The sequence below is a fragment of the Cyprinus carpio genome, chromosome A11 (assembly GCF_018340385.1).
Source record: "Cyprinus carpio isolate SPL01 chromosome A11, ASM1834038v1, whole genome shotgun sequence".
In the NCBI taxonomy this organism is placed as follows: domain Eukaryota; kingdom Metazoa; phylum Chordata; class Actinopteri; order Cypriniformes; family Cyprinidae; genus Cyprinus; species Cyprinus carpio.
In genome coordinates, this window is record NC_056582.1 from 18,498,672 (window position 1) to 18,515,920 (window position 17,249).

General features: G+C 36.1%; 1 protein-coding gene across 1 annotated transcript in view; it reads left to right on the top strand.

Moving 5' to 3' along the window:
- LOC109072868 (thrombospondin type-1 domain-containing protein 7B-like) overlaps positions 1–16,855 on the top strand; it is a 54,166-nt gene extending 37,311 nt beyond the window's left edge. Inside the window, exons 8-28 of the mRNA XM_042766621.1 lie at positions 959–1,150; positions 1,867–2,110; positions 2,191–2,306; positions 2,421–2,553; positions 3,238–3,341; positions 4,442–4,633; positions 4,726–5,034; positions 5,448–5,622; positions 7,621–7,785; positions 8,285–8,438; positions 9,366–9,504; positions 9,595–9,710; positions 9,798–9,912; positions 10,757–10,902; positions 12,282–12,456; positions 12,620–12,793; positions 13,275–13,370; positions 13,520–13,602; positions 14,982–15,159; positions 15,382–15,469; positions 15,825–16,855. Coding sequence (XP_042622555.1) covers positions 959–1,150; positions 1,867–2,110; positions 2,191–2,306; positions 2,421–2,553; positions 3,238–3,341; positions 4,442–4,633; positions 4,726–5,034; positions 5,448–5,622; positions 7,621–7,785; positions 8,285–8,438; positions 9,366–9,504; positions 9,595–9,710; positions 9,798–9,912; positions 10,757–10,902; positions 12,282–12,456; positions 12,620–12,793; positions 13,275–13,370; positions 13,520–13,602; positions 14,982–15,159; positions 15,382–15,469; positions 15,825–15,903 — 3,173 coding nt within the window. The 3' untranslated portion in view covers positions 15,904–16,855. The remainder of the gene's footprint in view (positions 1–958; positions 1,151–1,866; positions 2,111–2,190; positions 2,307–2,420; positions 2,554–3,237; positions 3,342–4,441; positions 4,634–4,725; positions 5,035–5,447; positions 5,623–7,620; positions 7,786–8,284; positions 8,439–9,365; positions 9,505–9,594; positions 9,711–9,797; positions 9,913–10,756; positions 10,903–12,281; positions 12,457–12,619; positions 12,794–13,274; positions 13,371–13,519; positions 13,603–14,981; positions 15,160–15,381; positions 15,470–15,824) is intronic.
- Positions 16,856–17,249: the final 394 nt, after the last annotated feature.

The following is a 17,249-nucleotide window of genomic DNA, read 5'->3' on the forward strand; positions in this document are numbered from 1 at the left end:
ATTTTTCGGCAAACATTGCCCTTCCTGCATCTGAGATGTAATGAAGAAGTAAACTATTGCGGCTCAATATCTGATTCTCAGAGGAGAGTCTGTCCAGACCAGTTAGGTTCATTTCTCGCCTTTTATCTTTGTTCTTTTATCTCACAAACAACAACCTGAAGAGCATCTTCTACAAGTTGATGGTGTATACTGTATGTGTTCAGTGTTCATTCCAATCTCACAAAAAAAAGATCTTCTGTGAGATGTAAATGTGAGTTGATCTTTCCTCACTAGGTTAAAATGTAAGTTTATTTTCTTTCTTTCTCAATGAATTAATAAATAACAAATCTACTGATTTTTTTAAGACCTTCATGACTATATCTTGAATTAAGTTTATTTTTATTATGCCTTGTGTTGACATTTTTTTCTGTTTTAAGCATTAAACCAACAACATTTAGTGAGATTAATGTTTACAAACTGAACTGAGTGAAGTTTAGAGCTAATATTTTACTTCAGCATTCATAATCAAATAATTATTTTCAAGCTGTCTGCTAATTTAAAAAGTGCCATAATGATGCCCAATCATGGTCTTTGAAAAAGAATAGAGCAGTCAGAATGCTATGAAACATCTTATTTGTATATTATTCAATTTAAATGAATGAAAAGTGATTGTTAGGTGCAAGATAAGAGGAAACCGAGATATTCCTGTGCTTAAAACAAACCATGATCATTATATCAATGTTCTTTTTTTTCTTTTTTCTTCTTTTTGCCAATAAACATAACTGCATATTTCCTTGTGTTGTATTATAATAAGATGTTAATTAAATATGATTGTTTATTGGGAAATAATATGTGTTGTTCAAAAGGAAGCTGTGAAAAGATAATAAACATTATTCGGTAAGTTGATATAAATAAAGAAAATAAGAAAGACAGTGAGAACAGGGATGTTTTTTTCCTGATCTTCATCTTCGCATTATAGGTGAGACAGTCCCTAGTGATCAGTGTTCAGGAGATCCTCCTCCAGTCCAGCAGCCATGTGAGATGCCCTGTCCTGGGGACTGTGTGTTGGGACACTGGGGTCTCTGGTCTTCCTGTTCCCAATCCTGCTCCAGTAAACACCAAGAGGGGAAACAAAGCCGCTCACGCCTTGTTCTGGCTCTTCCTGGAGAGTGTGAGTTCAGATTGAACATTTGGTTCACAAGCATTTCATTTGTGCAGCATTGCAAACATAAGACACCAGGCCAAGTGATTAGCACATAAGTTGAGCTCTGAATTTCATGCACATCACATTTTGATTATGATAAAGATGATGATGATGATATGGTTATGTTTTATGAAGTTATACTGTTGCAAACATTCAAGAGTATAAATAATAAATACACAATGCACAAACTATGAAAACATGTTGGAAATGTAACGTTTCCAGTTGTTGCAGAAAAACTGTGTACAGCGGTCCTCGCAAACTGGGCTTCTTTGAGACTCTTTCAATTGAATTTTTCACAATGCTCTGATTTGCTTGAGTTTAAATCTCTAATACCCATTTTAAAACGATGTTCTATTAGTATTTGTCCTGTCATCCCCTTCTTTATGCTGGTCCACATAAAGCAGCTCTTTCACATGAATTATAGATTCTCCTTTTATGACACACTCATCAGGGACATATCCTTTGTTCGACCCCCTCAAACAAATGGCTCTTTGTTCTTAAATATGTATGTATATGCATTTGTGTGTTTGTGTGTGAGTGTGTACGTGGTATTACCTACATTATAGGGGCCACAAGGATAGTACTACCAGTACATTTTGGCCTTGTGGGGACATTTTTTTGGTCCCCTTTTTTTTTTTTTTTTTTTTTTTTTCCTTTTTTTTTTTTTTTTTTTTTTTTTGTAGATGGAAAGCCATGTCCTCGAGCCCCTGAGCTGGTGCAGTGGAGACCCTGTAGCAATCAACCATGCACAATGTACTACTGGGATACTTCACCTTGGGATCCCTGTATGCCAAACACTATCACAGACGAGAGTGAAGGTAACAGCACAACTCCACAGATGGAGAATGATGCCACCTGCGGTATAGGGGTACAGATGCGCCAAGTCACGTGCAGGAGAGCTGGGAATGGGCATGTGCTGCCAAAACAGTAAAGAAACACTAAATATTTCATCCTTAATTCTGTATAGAACATCCATACAGAAAATCTCATACTTATATCTACTTTAGGTGTCCCGAATCCTCTCGTCCTGACTCAATCCGGTCTTGTCCTTTACCGTGCAAAATTGACTGCATCGTCACACCTTTTAGTGAATGGAGCACCTGCCCCACTTCCTGTTTATCGGGTAAACATGTAGACCCCTAACCCTAACAACATGTCCTAACCAGGAACAACTTGACAAGCTCGAAATTTTAACTTCATGTTTTTTCACCCAATACTGTGACCTTTGCTTTTCTAGTGAATGCTACTGCACCAACTCAGTCTCGTCACAGGATCATCATCCAGAGACCTGCTAATGGAGGTCAAGAGTGCCCAGATACTCTTTATGAAGAGAGAGAATGTGATCCACCCCCTTTGTGCCCAACTTACAGGTAAAGAGAGAAATGGTTAATAAATGACATCTCTTTTGCTCACCAAGGCTGTATTTATTTAATCAAAATTCGGTAAAAACTGTAATATTGTAAAATATTATTAGAATTTCTTTTTTCTTTTTTTTCTTTTAAAATGGATTTCATTCCTGTAATGGCAAAGCTGAATTTTCAACATTGATTATTCCAATCTTCAGTGTGACATAAATCAACCTGCTTATTGCAAAGCTACATCTAGATCATGATATAAAAATCAAGTAAATCGTTATAAACTTGATATCAACATAATATAATCATCAGAAGCTTAGTAATGAATATTTGTTATGAAAAATGCAAAAACCAACTGAATTTTAAATATGATTTTTCTTATTTTTATATCTTTAGTTAGGAGAAACTTGAATTCAGAATTCTGGAAAATTAGGAAAAACAATATTAACACGAATAAACGTAAAGATTTTATAAAGTACCCTTTAAAATATATAGAGCATTTTTTTAAATCATCCTATAAGACAGAAAAATACTTAAATGTAATCAAACCATGTACAACATGTTGTGTTACTGCATTAAAATGTGGTAAGGCGTAAGAGGCGTAAGATGTGCCAGCAAAATACAAAATGTTCAGAAAATATAACTGGATATTAGCCAGACGCCGGAACATGTTTTCTGTGCACTGATGTTTCCTGGCAGATGGCAGACCCACCGCTGGCATCAGTGCATTCTGGTACCTGATTCGGTGAGGCAGGCTGTGGGTGGGCCCGCAGAGGCATGCGGTATTGGCCTAGAGACAAGAGGTAAGTGACAGATTAGGATAACTGTATGATTTAAAGTTTTAGTGAAAGTGACGTGACATGTGGCCAAGTATGGTGACCCATACTTTGAATTAGTGCTCTGCATTTATCCCATCCAAAGTGCACACACACAGCAGTGAACACACGCACACACACACTGTGAACACACACACAGAGCAGTGTGCAGCCATTTTTGTTGCGGCGCCCGGGGAGCAGTTTGGGTTCGGTGCCTTGCTCAAGGGCACCTCAGTCGTGGTATTGAAGGTGGGAGAGGGCACTGTACATTCACCCCCCCCCCCCACCTTTATTAGGAAAGTTCTGCAAAACCCGGGTTACTGTAGGACGATTACTCATCTTAGAAATTCAGATGGACTTCTTGGCCGCCTGCAGGTTTTTTTTTCCTTGCAATTTTCCCCATACTCTCCAGTCTTATAGAAAGTTGTCAAAATGTCAGGGAGGACATCTGACATCTCTGTCCCTGGGCCCTTTTAAAATATCCTGTTGATGCCTCATGTAAATTTAAAGGTGCTGGCCTATCAAGACACAAAGTGCAGTTTTGGAAAGTGAGAAGAGTGTTTCTCAGCAAATAAATGATTCCCTCAAGATGCGCACAGTGGGCTTCATTTAGGAAACACAAGCAGAACGATTATCTATGTAAATTATTTTTAAAACCATTATTACTTAAATTGTTCATAGGAACAATTTACATAAGAAAGGTTTTACGAACAATTGTTCTGCTCATTGAAAATGAATGAGGACTAGTGTGTTACAGCAGCCCTCAGAATGTATTTGTACACTTTCAAGGGATATTTCACCCAAAAAAGATCATTCTGTTATCATCTATTTACCCTCACGTCACTCCAAATATAGATATTTTTTCTGCTGAACACAAAAATGAGATTTTAAACTGTTTTTATCAATATCACAATGATTTTCATTGAACTGCGTTGATTGAGCAAGGAATTTTTCAAAGAAGAAAAAGTCATACAGGTTTGGAATTTTTGACAGAATTTACATTTTGTCACATTAGATCGACATTTCACTGTTGTATCATATTTTGAACGGTACAACTAATATCTTTTCTTTCTCTGTCATGTTTTCAGAGGTGATGTGTGTTGGTGCTGATGATTCTCCAGCAGATGTGACAGACTGTTTGAGGTGGGCTGGACTGATGCCCGTCCCGGTGAGGGAATGTCGTGTGCCATGCAGAGATGAATGTAGCTTCACCTCCTGGAGCAGATTCACCCAGTGTCAAGGCTGTGGAAGTTGGCGCACTCGTACCCGATCTCTGATAGGTAACATGTTCAACCATAAATTATTCTGATTTTTAAAATGTTTTGTGGGAGCTCACACACCATCCAAGTTCCCCTTCCATCCAAACTCCCAGGTCGCAGTAAGAAGCGCTGGCGATGCCAACAGGAAGAGACGTTTCCTCTCCTGGAGAAAGAAACCTGTCCTTGTTCTGAATTTCACACCCAGGCTCAGGGTCCCTGGTCTCCTTGTTTGCTCTCACCACCAAAGAACATTGCTGGCCATCCTTTCATCCAAGGAGTTTCCCTTCAAGGCCAAAAGGCAGTCCAGGACTGGCGAGCTCAGAGGAAGAACAGCGAGTGTGGACACGGGAAACGCTACAGAGCTCTTGCCTGTCTGGATCACTTGGGACGATTGGTGGAGCCAGCTCTCTGTAAAAGCCCTGGTGATGCACTCTCCCAAATTATAAAATAAAATGATAATTTGTAATGAAATTATTATTCATACGTTTTTTATTTTTTATTTATGTTTTCATTTTATTTTTTGCACATATTGTTGTAGCCTTACGCTAAAATTATTTAAATGACTTTTATTTTAAATTATTATATTTTTCCCCGCAATGACAAAGCAAAAAAAAACTAAAGCAGATTTGTGACAACTTCTGCGAACTTCTTTAAAAAGAAAAAAAACTGAACTGACATAAATATTCAGATACTGTGACATTTTAATTTATTCTTTATTTACAAGAATGAATTGCATAGATGTTGCAAATATATATATATATATAATTTTTTGTTTTGCTTTGTACTATAGTAATTTCCATGTATCTCTAAAAAAGTGGCATGTATGCTGTTACAGGATATGAAGAGGAATCGTGTCATGTACCCTGTTCTATGGACTGTAAGCTAAGTGAGTGGTCGAATTGGTCCGCCTGCAGCGCCTCGTGTGGTGGGGGGGTGAAAGTTCGCTCTCAGTGGCTACGAGAGAAGCCTTTCAATGGAGGTCGGCCCTGCCCAAAACAAAAAAAAAAAAAGAAAGATTTTAAAGATCAACCACTACAACATCTAATCTATTAATCAAATAAAAAAACAAAAAACTAAAAATAAAAAATAAAACATGAGTTGTTCTGAGAACTTAAAATATCCAGAGACCTTTAGCTATTATTAATAACAGAGCTGTTTAGTCTATTTAAATTAGCCTCAGGGAAAAATCACCTACTGTGAAATTATAAATGCCCACACTTGTATGCCTAAATTATATGTGTTCATAAATTCATAAATAATGTATCTTCATCTGTGTGTGGGAGTAAACCTACTGTATAATTTATTATTCATTTGGCCTAGCTTTGGGGGACTTCCCCAGGCTTCCCACTTTCAGCTGTTTCCACAATGTTTCTCCACCACTTGCTGTTCTATTAAGACAAGACTGGAGAGGATCAAGACTCCAGGGACTGAACCTCTTATCCCCCTACTTTTTGCTTTTTCCTTTTATTTCACTCTTTTTATTTTATATTTCATCGGGGCAGGTCAAGCACAACATTAAAGTTTGATGGATCTGATCTGCAGTCGGCAAGCATTTCCTTCAGCTCAGTTTCCCTCATACAGTATAATGAACCACTAAATAACGAATCTACGGTGGGGTCAAACATGTTCCTATAGAAACTAATGGAAAATTTGTCCTTGCTTTTTTCCCTTATCCCTGTTCCATCTTCCTTTGCATTCCTTTATTTTTACATTCCTCTTCCTCCTCCTTTTCTCTTTCTTTTCGCTCTGCGTTCATTACATTTCCTTTCCCTTCTCTTTCCTTTTATTTTCCTGTTCCTTTCCTTTTCCGTTTCCTTTTCATTTCAATATTCTTTTAATTTCCTTCCTTTTCCTTTCCTTTTTTCTTTCTTTCCTTATTCATTTGCTTTGCTTTACTTTCCCTTTCCTTTTTCATTTCCCCTTTCTTTCCCCTTTTTCCTGTTCCATATTTGTTTTCTTTCCTTTCCCCATTAATTTCCTCTTTCTCTTCCTTTCAATTCCTTTTCGTTCTGTGTTCATTCCATTTTCTGTAATTTTTTCTTTCCTTTTCTGTTTCCTTTCCATTTCCATGTTTGTTTAATTTTTTTATTGAACGTTATTCATTTAATTTGCTTTGCTTTGCTTTGCTTTGCTTTGCTTTGCTTTACTTTCCATTTCCATTCCTTTTCATTTCCCTTTCATTTCCTTTCCATTTTCATTTTCATTTTCATTTTCATTTTCATTTTCATTTTCGTTTTCATTTTCATTTCCTTTCCTTTGCTCTTTTCTTTTCCCCATTAATTTTCTCTTCATTTAATATACTTTTCTTTCTGCATCCATTCCATTTCCCCTTTTTTGCTTTTCTTTTCCTTTTCCCATTCCATTCCTTTAATTTTCGGTTCCTGTTTCCTTTTCCTTTTCCCATTCTGTTAATTCCTTTCTTTTCTTTTCTTTTCTTTTCTTTTCTTTTCTTTTCTTTTCTTTTCTTTTCTTTTCTTTTCTTTTCTTTTCTTTGTTTACTTATTGCTTTACTCTCCCTTACTCTATTGCTTTGCTCTTCCTTACCACCCCTTTCATGTGTTCTTTCTTTCCCCATTATTTTCCTCTGCCTTTCATATCCTTTTCTTTATGTGTCTGTTCCGTTTCATTTCTTATTTCTTTCCTTTACATTTTCCATTTTTTTCTCTTGCCCTTTTACCATTATTTTCATTTCCTCTCTTTTCATTTATTTTGTTTCCTTTCTTTCCTCATTCATTTGCTTTACTTTTCCTTTCCACTTCTTTCCAATCTCCTTTGTGGTTTTGCTGCCGGTCATGTTCTGCTGATATGAATATCTACAAAGGCTCAGGTGAGTACCCTAGAGGATTGTGTGTATTTGTGTTTATAATATTTTGCCCTTAAGTGTATATGTGTCTGCTTATATAAGTATTAGCATGCTATATTTTTTCTTTACATACTTGTATACACAGAGACACACAAAACACACAATTGTGTGCATGCTGCCATAACTAAAAACATAGCTATCTTGTCTGTGATCAGGTGTCTGAGGTACTGCCCTGTTACTCTGACTGCAGTCAGTATGTGTGGGAAGTGGAGTCCTGGTCCATGTGTGTCCTAAACCCACCAAACAATCTCAAGAACTCTGGATCAACTCAGCCTGTGTGCGGAGAGGGCTTCCGGACCGGCAAAATCCGGTGAGCTCATCAGAAAGTAAATAAGCAAATTATCTCTGAAGTCATCAATTAAAAAAAAAAAGAAGTTGTATCGTAGTGAGAATGTCTTTTAAAATGTCCCCATTCTGCCACAGAACAGCAGCACAGTATATTGTGTTTTACTCTGTGGTACAATGATAAAACAGATCCTGTGTGCATCACACAGCAAAATTGTCTCATAAGTCAGTGTTCAAAACCAAGGAGAGGTCACAACAGTACAAAACACAACACATCCAAACATAACCATGGGGTCATAACTCTGCTTCTTAAAGATAAGTGAGGTCGTAACTCTGCTCTTCAGACTAAAGTGAGGTCAGGGGATGATGGGAAACCATGGGTAATGTTATAACTGAACAACAGTGTTTTCTGGTTGTATTTGTGCTCTTACTCTGTAACATTTTCTTTGCTTAAGAGGTGCCAGAATCACTCTAGATGTCTGTATTTTAGGCTAAGATAAGGTTTGTTTGTCTCTGACCTAAAGCTGCTTAAAAAGGGGAGGAGAAAATCAGGATGAGGTTGTGGATGACTCACTGTGTGACCAGGAGGAAAAGCCAATCAGAGTCGAGACCTGTCTACTGCCGTGCCCCGGCCACTGTGTGACATCAGAGTGGAGCCAGTGGACCAAATGTACCATGGTCAGTTGTTTGACTGATGGATGAATAGATGGAGGGGCTGATGAATAGATAATAAAATGTCAGGATGGATAGAAGCTTGTCTTGATGGGATGATTAAAATAAAGTGTTTATTGCTTTTGTAAATATATTGCAGTGGATTTAACAAAATGATTCACAGTAGTACTGAAATACACAACAGGTAACAAAAGTTTTATTATACTTATAAATCTGAACTTTTTAAAATTGACCCCAGGAGAATAGCAAAACCTAAAATCTTCCTTTTGGATTATGGACTGTTGAGAGTCCCACAAGAAATGACTTCATTAGTGATTAAATAATCTTAATTCATATCTAAAAAATAAAGGTGCATTGATTTTTCTGTAGCAATTATAATCAGCTAATATTAAGATAATTTTTCTTGTATAAATATAGCACTTTATTTGTGCTATTGTGTTGATTACCAATAAAAATATTTGTGGCCTATCCCTACATTAGTAAAAGCAAGCAAAACTTGTGTTTAGAGTAATGCATTTTTAAGTCTAGGCATTGTACCTGAATAAACAAAAAATGCATGATTAACATTATGCTTGTTGACATGACACAAATGGGATAGAATAGCTTACTTACCTGTGCAGTTATATTACACTTTAATCAGGCAATCTTAAAGCCTTCTGACCTAAAGAATTACATCTGTAACACTTAAACAGAGGTTAATTTGCCTGGTCCCGAAAAGATGCTTTACAGCTCAAATAGCACAATTTATTTTTGCTTTACCAAAAATATAAGCTACAAATGTCTGCCTTTAAATCCTCCAGAATGTCTTGTCTCTTAGACTTGTTGTAAATGCATTACTGCAAACACAATGAATGGGAAGTCCCCATTAGGATATATATGCGAGATTATGTATTGGTGTATTTGCATGTCTGATTCATGCCTGCATTCCTCCAGGATTGCAATGATGGTGATATGAGGTGGAGGAGTAGAAGTGTCTTGAGGTGGCCAGAAGGAGATCATACCTGCCCAGATCTAAACCAGACTCAAGCCTGTATCAATATAACCTGTCTCAAATACTCCTACTTTTACTCAGGTGCTGTTACAAGCATGCACACTTTCACAATTTACAGATTGTCCACATTATGGAGTGCAGGGAGTGAAGTGTGTATGTGTATGTTGTGAGACTGGAGTAGCTGTCAGCTCAGTGAAAATGCAGTATGCGGCCATGGGATTAAGACCAGACTCCTGAACTGTGTCCGCAGCGACGGGAAGCTGGTGGAACTGAGCATGTGCAAAGAGGTAACTTTTCTTTTCTTACTGGAATTCTCTCATCCAAAGCTCTAAAAGGAGTCCAGTTATTTTATTGTTTTCTTCTCTTTTTTTCAGCTGGGTCCTTCACGTGGAAAGCTCTCTGCCCCCTGTGAGGTGGGCTGCCCTGTTAATTGCCTGATTACAGAGTGGTCCACCTGGTCAGAATGTTCACACACCTGTGGAAGCCAAAGTATGATCTCCAACTGATATAATAATATAGTAATAATAATAATAATAATAATAATAATGTTATTAATTAATTAAAAGTAATAAATTTATTAATTGTTAAAATTATTTATAAACAAATATTAATAAAAACGTTAATTAATAATAATTATTATTATTAATTAATTAACATTTTATAATTATATAACAATTTAAACACTTTTTTTAAATTATTTATTTATTTATTTATTTATTTATTTTTTTGAAGAAAACATAAGTGGTGCTTTCCTTCTCAAAACTGGCAAGAAAACATACAAATACGTAAATTTACAAAAATTAATAAATTAATATTTCGTATTATTTTAGAATTTTTTTATTTGTTTGTTTTTTGATGAAAACAAGTGTTTGTTTTCCTTTTCAATAATGGCAAATAAAATGAATAATAAAAATAAAAATAAAATGAATAATAATTATAAAACAACAACAAAAACAACAACTTAAAATTAATAAATTTATAATTAAAAAATTTTAAAAAAATTTATAATAATATAACTTTTTTTGATGAAAACATAAGTGGTGCTTTCCATTTCAACACTGTCCAGTAAAAATGAATCTAGTATCTTTGGAAAGATAGCACATGGCTGTTTACACCCTTGAGAGTTCAGTCATGCTTCCTTGAACTTGGCTGTTGTTAGGGACTTAATTAAAAGCTTTTATCAGTCTCATTTATCTCAATTCAAGGCTCTGCAGGCCCCATGAGTAAACACTTCCCAGGGCGGTTATTAAACTTCAGCATGCAAACAGAGCTGTCACTGGACTTGAGCTTCTGATCCCATGTGTTTGTGTCTTGTTGTATGTGAATTTTCCAGGTCAGATGACACGGTCCAGGGTCGTTTTGCAGCCTGCTGGAGAGGGAGGTCGTCCCTGTCCCTCTCAGCTTTCCCAAACTCACCCCTGTCCCATCAGGCCATGCTACAGTTGGAGAGTGGGGGACTGGAGACCATGCAGAGTGGAGGTATTACTGATGTAGTGCACCTGATTGAGTTCAACTCAAGCTAACTACTGCATCTGCCACTGAGACACTGTCCTTTACATGCACACATGATCAGACTGAAGAAATTCACATAGCTGAAGGCTACTGCTCTCCATTAAACTGTCAAAGCAAACGCATCATATCAGGGTTTTCCCTGAGCTCACAGAAGATAAAATCATCCTCGCTGGGCTGTTATGAACAGCTCTGATAGAGTTCTCTTTCTCAGTCGCAGATCTTTATGTAGATGCGGCACCATAATATAAGTAAATAATGGCATTGAAGAAAACCCTATCCACAGATGTATTTGTCACTTACTGTTTTATTCTGCAACTAAAAGTATATGTTATAGGGAGAAATGAAGAAATACTTTTATTTAGTAAGGATACATTAAAAAGATCAAAAGTGACAGTTACGATTTCTATTTCAAATAAATGTCCTTTTTAACTTTCTATTCATCAAATTCAACTTGCATCACAGGAATAAATTGAATTGTAAAATATATTAAAATATAAAATAGTTATTTTAAACTGTAATAATATTTTGAAAAATGTATATAAGTAATATAATAAGTTTATAGTTATGAATGAAAATTAAGTAATATTTTTAGTAAATAAAATAAAAAACATTAATTTAAAATAAAAATTTCCATTAAATTAAATAATCACCAATTATTAATTATCATTTTTAGTAAGTTAAATAAGTACCAATAAAGTAAAATTATTTTGGGGGTGTAAAATATGTCACTGTAAAGTTTATAATTTAAAAAAGGGGTTTTAGTTGTAAAAAATGTAAATACAAATCATTTGTCAATAAAATAGAAAGTGCATTTATTAGTGTCTCAGCAGGTTTCTTTCTAGTAGATTAATTAAATGTACCAATTAAAGGTGCATTTTATACCATATATAAAATCTTGCTCCAGCCTCACTGAAATAGGTGTCCTGAGCAATCAAATTTGTCTCAATGGCAGACCTGGGTTCTGTAAGCAGTTTATAAAAAAATTAAATTAAAAAAAAGCATTCAGGGAGCAACACACTTTTTTAGCCAATCAGAACAACAAGCGTTCAGAAACACTCTCTGGCTGTGAATCATTTGGCGTGTTGGACACAAGCCCATGCGGAGGCCTCTTCACAGTGTTATGAGCCAATTATATTATGGTTAAATCTGGATTCTTTCTACCCACCAGATTTACACTTCCTAAATAACAGAAATCTAGAAGAATTACCTGATATATTTCAGCAGCACACAGAAAATGAATAATACATCTAAATAGCCCAAAATAACATCACTATTTGATCTTTAGATCTTTAGACAGCTGAAATCCTCTTGCGCTCTCTCTGTAATCTGTCTCTCTCTGCTTGCAGGGGGCCGACTGTGGCGAGGGATTAAGTCGGAGGGAAATATCATGTGTAGTGCACTGGGGTTCTCTTTCAGGTCCTCCTCAGCCCGTTCCAGTAGAGGATAAAATGTGTTTAGGAAATTCACAGGGCAAAGTCAGCGAGACTGAGTTACTGCAGCCCTGCACAGTCCCATGTCCAGGTCTGCATCTCACAAAACATAAAGCTAAATAATTACACGTTAGTGACATCTTGAAAGTGATATTTATCTAAATGAAGGGTTTGTTAGTGATGAATCAGCGCCTTTGATCTTGAGGAGCTCTTTGCAACTGCTTATCGGCTGTAATTTCCATCTCGCACGTCAGGAGAATGCCACCTAACCAAATGGTCACCTTGGAGTTTGTGTCAGCTGCTGTGTTTGGATGGACGGAGTTTTGAGACATGGGGTCGACAGGCTCGTTCTAGAGCCATAGTCACACAGGTCCTGGAGAACCAGGACACCTGTCCCAGCCAGATGTATGAGACACGGCCATGCCAAGGTTTGTGGGAAGCCATACAGAAGAAAAACACCAAGCAGTTTGAGTTTTTTTTGTTTTTGTTTTTAATTTTGAAATATTAGAATGATTTCTGAAGAATCATGTGACACTGAAGACTGGAGTAATGGCAGTAATGCAAAAAATTTCGCTTTGCCATCACAGGAATAAATTACATTTAAAAGCATATTCAAATAGAAAATATTTGTTTTAAACTGTAATAATATTTCACAATATTACGTTTTTACTGTACAAAACGTGTACCCCCCACCCCCCCCCCCCCCCCCCCCCCAGTTTGACCAAATAAACCCATTTCTCTCTTTCTTTCTTCATCTTGAACATTTCCAAGCTGTTGTTTTGCCACACTGTTATTTCCTCTCTGGCTGTTTGAGAAAATAGCTCCAAGACTGAGAAGTGATAGACAGGAAGTGTTGTTCAGCCACTGTACCAGAAAAGCACTGTAGTGTGTTTTTGTCTGTTCTTCCAGGAGGAACATGTCTTAGTTATGAATGGATGACCGGTGAATGGAGGCATAACCGTAGACTGGTGTGGTGCCAGCGCTCTGATGGAGTCAATGTCACAGGTGTGCACTATTGCATTAAGAATGCATTCATTCAGAAATCATCTTATTTATTATCTTATTTCATAGCTTTTTAAGCATGGAGATGACTGGGCAAAAAACACAATCGCAGATTTTAATCTTACAGTACATTTTTATCTTTTAAACATTAGGGGGCTGCATTACTCAGAACCAGCCCTCTGCCATACGACAGTGTCACCCTCCCTGCACCAAACCCTTCTCCTTCTGCACACAGGTGACACCCCAAAAATGTGTGTTTTTTTTACCTCTCCTTCCTCCCAGTATTGTTAGTTAACTAAAACTAAAGCAATTCAAAATCATCTAAATTACCTCTCCTTCCTCCCAGTATTGTTAGTTAACTAAAACTAAAGCAATTCAAAATCATTGTCATAACTGAAATCATGCTGAAATAAAATATGTGACCCTGGACCACAAAACCAGTCATAAGGGTCAATTTTTCGAAATTGAGATTTACACATCATCTAAAAGCTGAATAAATAAGCTTTCCATTGATGTTATATTGGATAGGACAATATTTGGCCGAACTATTTGAAAATCTGGAAGTGCAAAACAAAATCTAAATATTGAGAAAATCGCCTTTAAAGTTGTCCAAATTAAGTTCTTAGCAATGCATATTACTAATCAAAAATTAAGTTTTAATATATAAACACTAGGAAATATACAAAATATCTTCATGGAACATGATCTGTACTTAATTCAATTCAATTCAATTCATTCAAGTTTATTTATATAGGCTTTTTACGATACCAATCATTACAAAGCAACTTTACAGAAAATTAAGCAATTTTTTTTTTTTTTTTTTTACTTAATATCCTAATGGTTTTTGGCATAAAAGAAAAATCAATAATTTTGACCTCCTACAAGGTTTTTTTTTTTTTTTTTTTTTTTTGGCTATTGCTACAAATATACCCCAGCGACTTAAGACTTAAGTTTTGTGGTCCAGGGTCACATATATGTATTAAAATTTGTTTTTAATAATTATAAGAAATAAGTTTAAGTTGATGTACTAAAATTACTAAAACTAAACTGAAATAAAAATTGACTAAAGAAATATCTGCAAAACCCCCCACAAAACTAATAATAACAAAAGCACACTGAAAATTACTTTAAAAATAAAATTACTTATTCATTGAAATGAAAATAGAATATATAAAAATATAAGATAACTCTTGGTGTTGTTGTTGTTATAATATTTTAATCATAAATATGGTTAACAATTTAATATAAAAAAATATCCAACGTCTTCAGTGAAATATGACAGGGACGTGTTTTCGAGATTCACCCTGCTGGTAATACAACTGCTGTTATGGCAACATCACCCAGTCCATGTTTTACAATAACGTAACATTTACCAGCAGTGAATACTATTTTTATTTGGAAATGAGCTGTGACAGATGCTGAGAGTTTATAAAGTGTGGTATCAATTGACAGTCTGTTATGGTGAGATATAAATGCCTTTATCATCACATATCACAACTTCATCTCACCCTCTAATGCCATTAACAACTGTGTGGCTCCATATGTGGAAAACAGCACATTTCAGTATCTAGCTGTCACCATGCTGCCCCATTACTCTCTCTGTCTTTCTGTCAGAATGGAGTCTGTGGTTGTGAGAAGGGCTTCACGGAGGTCATGACCTCTCATGGGTTCCTTGACTACTGTACCAGAACGCCAGGGCTGGACCATAAGAAGGTAGATGTGAAGACCACCGCAGGCCGTCTTAGACCAGAGCACCACATCCAGGACTGGGCGCTGAAGCCTCTTGGACCAGGTACTGGAAAAGACAATTTAAACAAGCGTTTATTTATAAAAAAAAAAAAAAAAATTCTCTGAACATTTGAGTTAGAATAGTATGCAAAAGCATGATTAGAAATGCAGTGAGGCTGACTAGTGAGTAGAAAAGTTAACCTGTTCGGTGTGACGACGTTTAATAAGTCTGAATGATTTACAGAAACTGTACTTTGTAAACATTAATGTTTATTTTTATTGACAGATGGCCGTGTCAAGTTGTGGGTATATGGGCTGATGGCAGCTGGGTTTTTTGTGATCCTCCTCCTCATCTTTATGTCCTTCCTACTGTGGTGAGGCTGACTTTTTACATGGCTGTACTAGTCTAATGTTTTTCTTATGACACATAATAAAACAATCAAGGTCCTAATCACCCTCCCATTGGTTTATTTTGCCATAATGACTGCCTGACTGAACATTATCATTTACATAAACAACTGACATATGTTTTTAAGACAAAAAAAAAAAGTATGACTCCCTAATTGGTAAATACCATATATGAAATATGACAATGTATGTTCTGCACTCTAGTGGTGATAATTTAAACTGCAACAAATTATGACTCAATTTGTATTTTAAGTGGTTGTTGTGAGTTTCAGTGTATTCAGACATTTTTGCAAGCTTGTATATTCACGTTTTGCATTTCAGTAAAAACCCGGAGGACAGTCCCAGCAGCAGTCCACAGAAGGCACTGGCTCTGGCGTATGATGGGGACATGGATATGTGAGCCCACTATGAGTATGCAAGGCTGAAACATGCTCAAAACAGATGTCTGGCATCCTTTAGACCACAAAATGAACATTTACAGCAGCGCACAAGCTGAGCGCAACAATGAGCCAGACCAGAGATGATGTTGACTGGATGACTGATGCTTAAACTGCGAGGCTATCTGGATAACTTAAGAAAGTTCTCATTCAGCCGAAACAGAATGTGGCATCATGTCTACAGTACCATAGCGTGAGTGTGTGTGTATATGTCTGTCTGTTTGTGTGTGTGTTTGTGTATCAGGGTGCGAGGGTCTTGTTTAATGCCTATTATGAGGAAATAGTTCTGTAAATTTACTCATAAATGATTTTTTCGTCACCCTTTCATTCCAAATCTGTATGACTTCTATCTTCTGTGAAACACAAAAATCATTTTTAAAGGATATCCTGGCCACTCTTTTTAATAGAATCTCTTTTATGACGCTTTTGCATCCTTTTTGAAGCTTAAAAGCCTTTGTCCACATTCAGTGTAAATGCATGAAAAAGAGCATCCAGAACATCCTTACAAAAATTTAATTAGAAATCTTTTATGTTCTGCAGAAGAAAGTAAGTCATATAATTTTGAAATTATATGAGACGGAGATAATGATAATATAATTGTTATTTTTTTGGTGAACTATGCCTTTAATGATCCCTAAAAAGGGATGTTTTCCAATGCACTACATTAGTGCCATCTTAAGTACCATTTTTATTCATTTATGTTTTAAAACCTATATAGCCTTTCAAATAGCCGCCCTATTTGGATCCTATAGGTTTTAAAAAATTCTTTTGAATTCATTCACCCTGATCATCAATGACGCATTTAAAATTCTTTGTTATCCTTGGAAAGGTTGTGACATGTTATTTTGTAATGTGTATGCTGTGAATATTTTCTATCTGTCTTCGAGTGGTTTATAAATAAATCTGAATCTCAGAGAGGAGTCTTATATTTAGATAAGTGGGTTTTATGCGGTAGAACTTTCACATGCCGTGTTTCAGTCTCTGGTTGTGCTCTTTGAAATTTATTTGTCTTTGCGGTTCTGGAACAGTGCTGCTGTCATTTCTGATCAGTATCAATGCACTGAGCCAACTTCTATAATGGGCAAGCCCAGACTGTCATATTCCTCCCATGAATTGTAATTAGAATGTGCATTAGTTACAACAGATGACTTCAAATGAGGAAAACGCAGGTGCTACAGAGCTGCATGCAGGTGCATGGGCCAGTAGGTGGCAGTAGGATACAATTATAGAAACTCCAACTGTGTGAGGTTTTTGCTTGATTCTGGTATGCTGATATAATGCTCTATAAGCATACACTACAATAACAAGT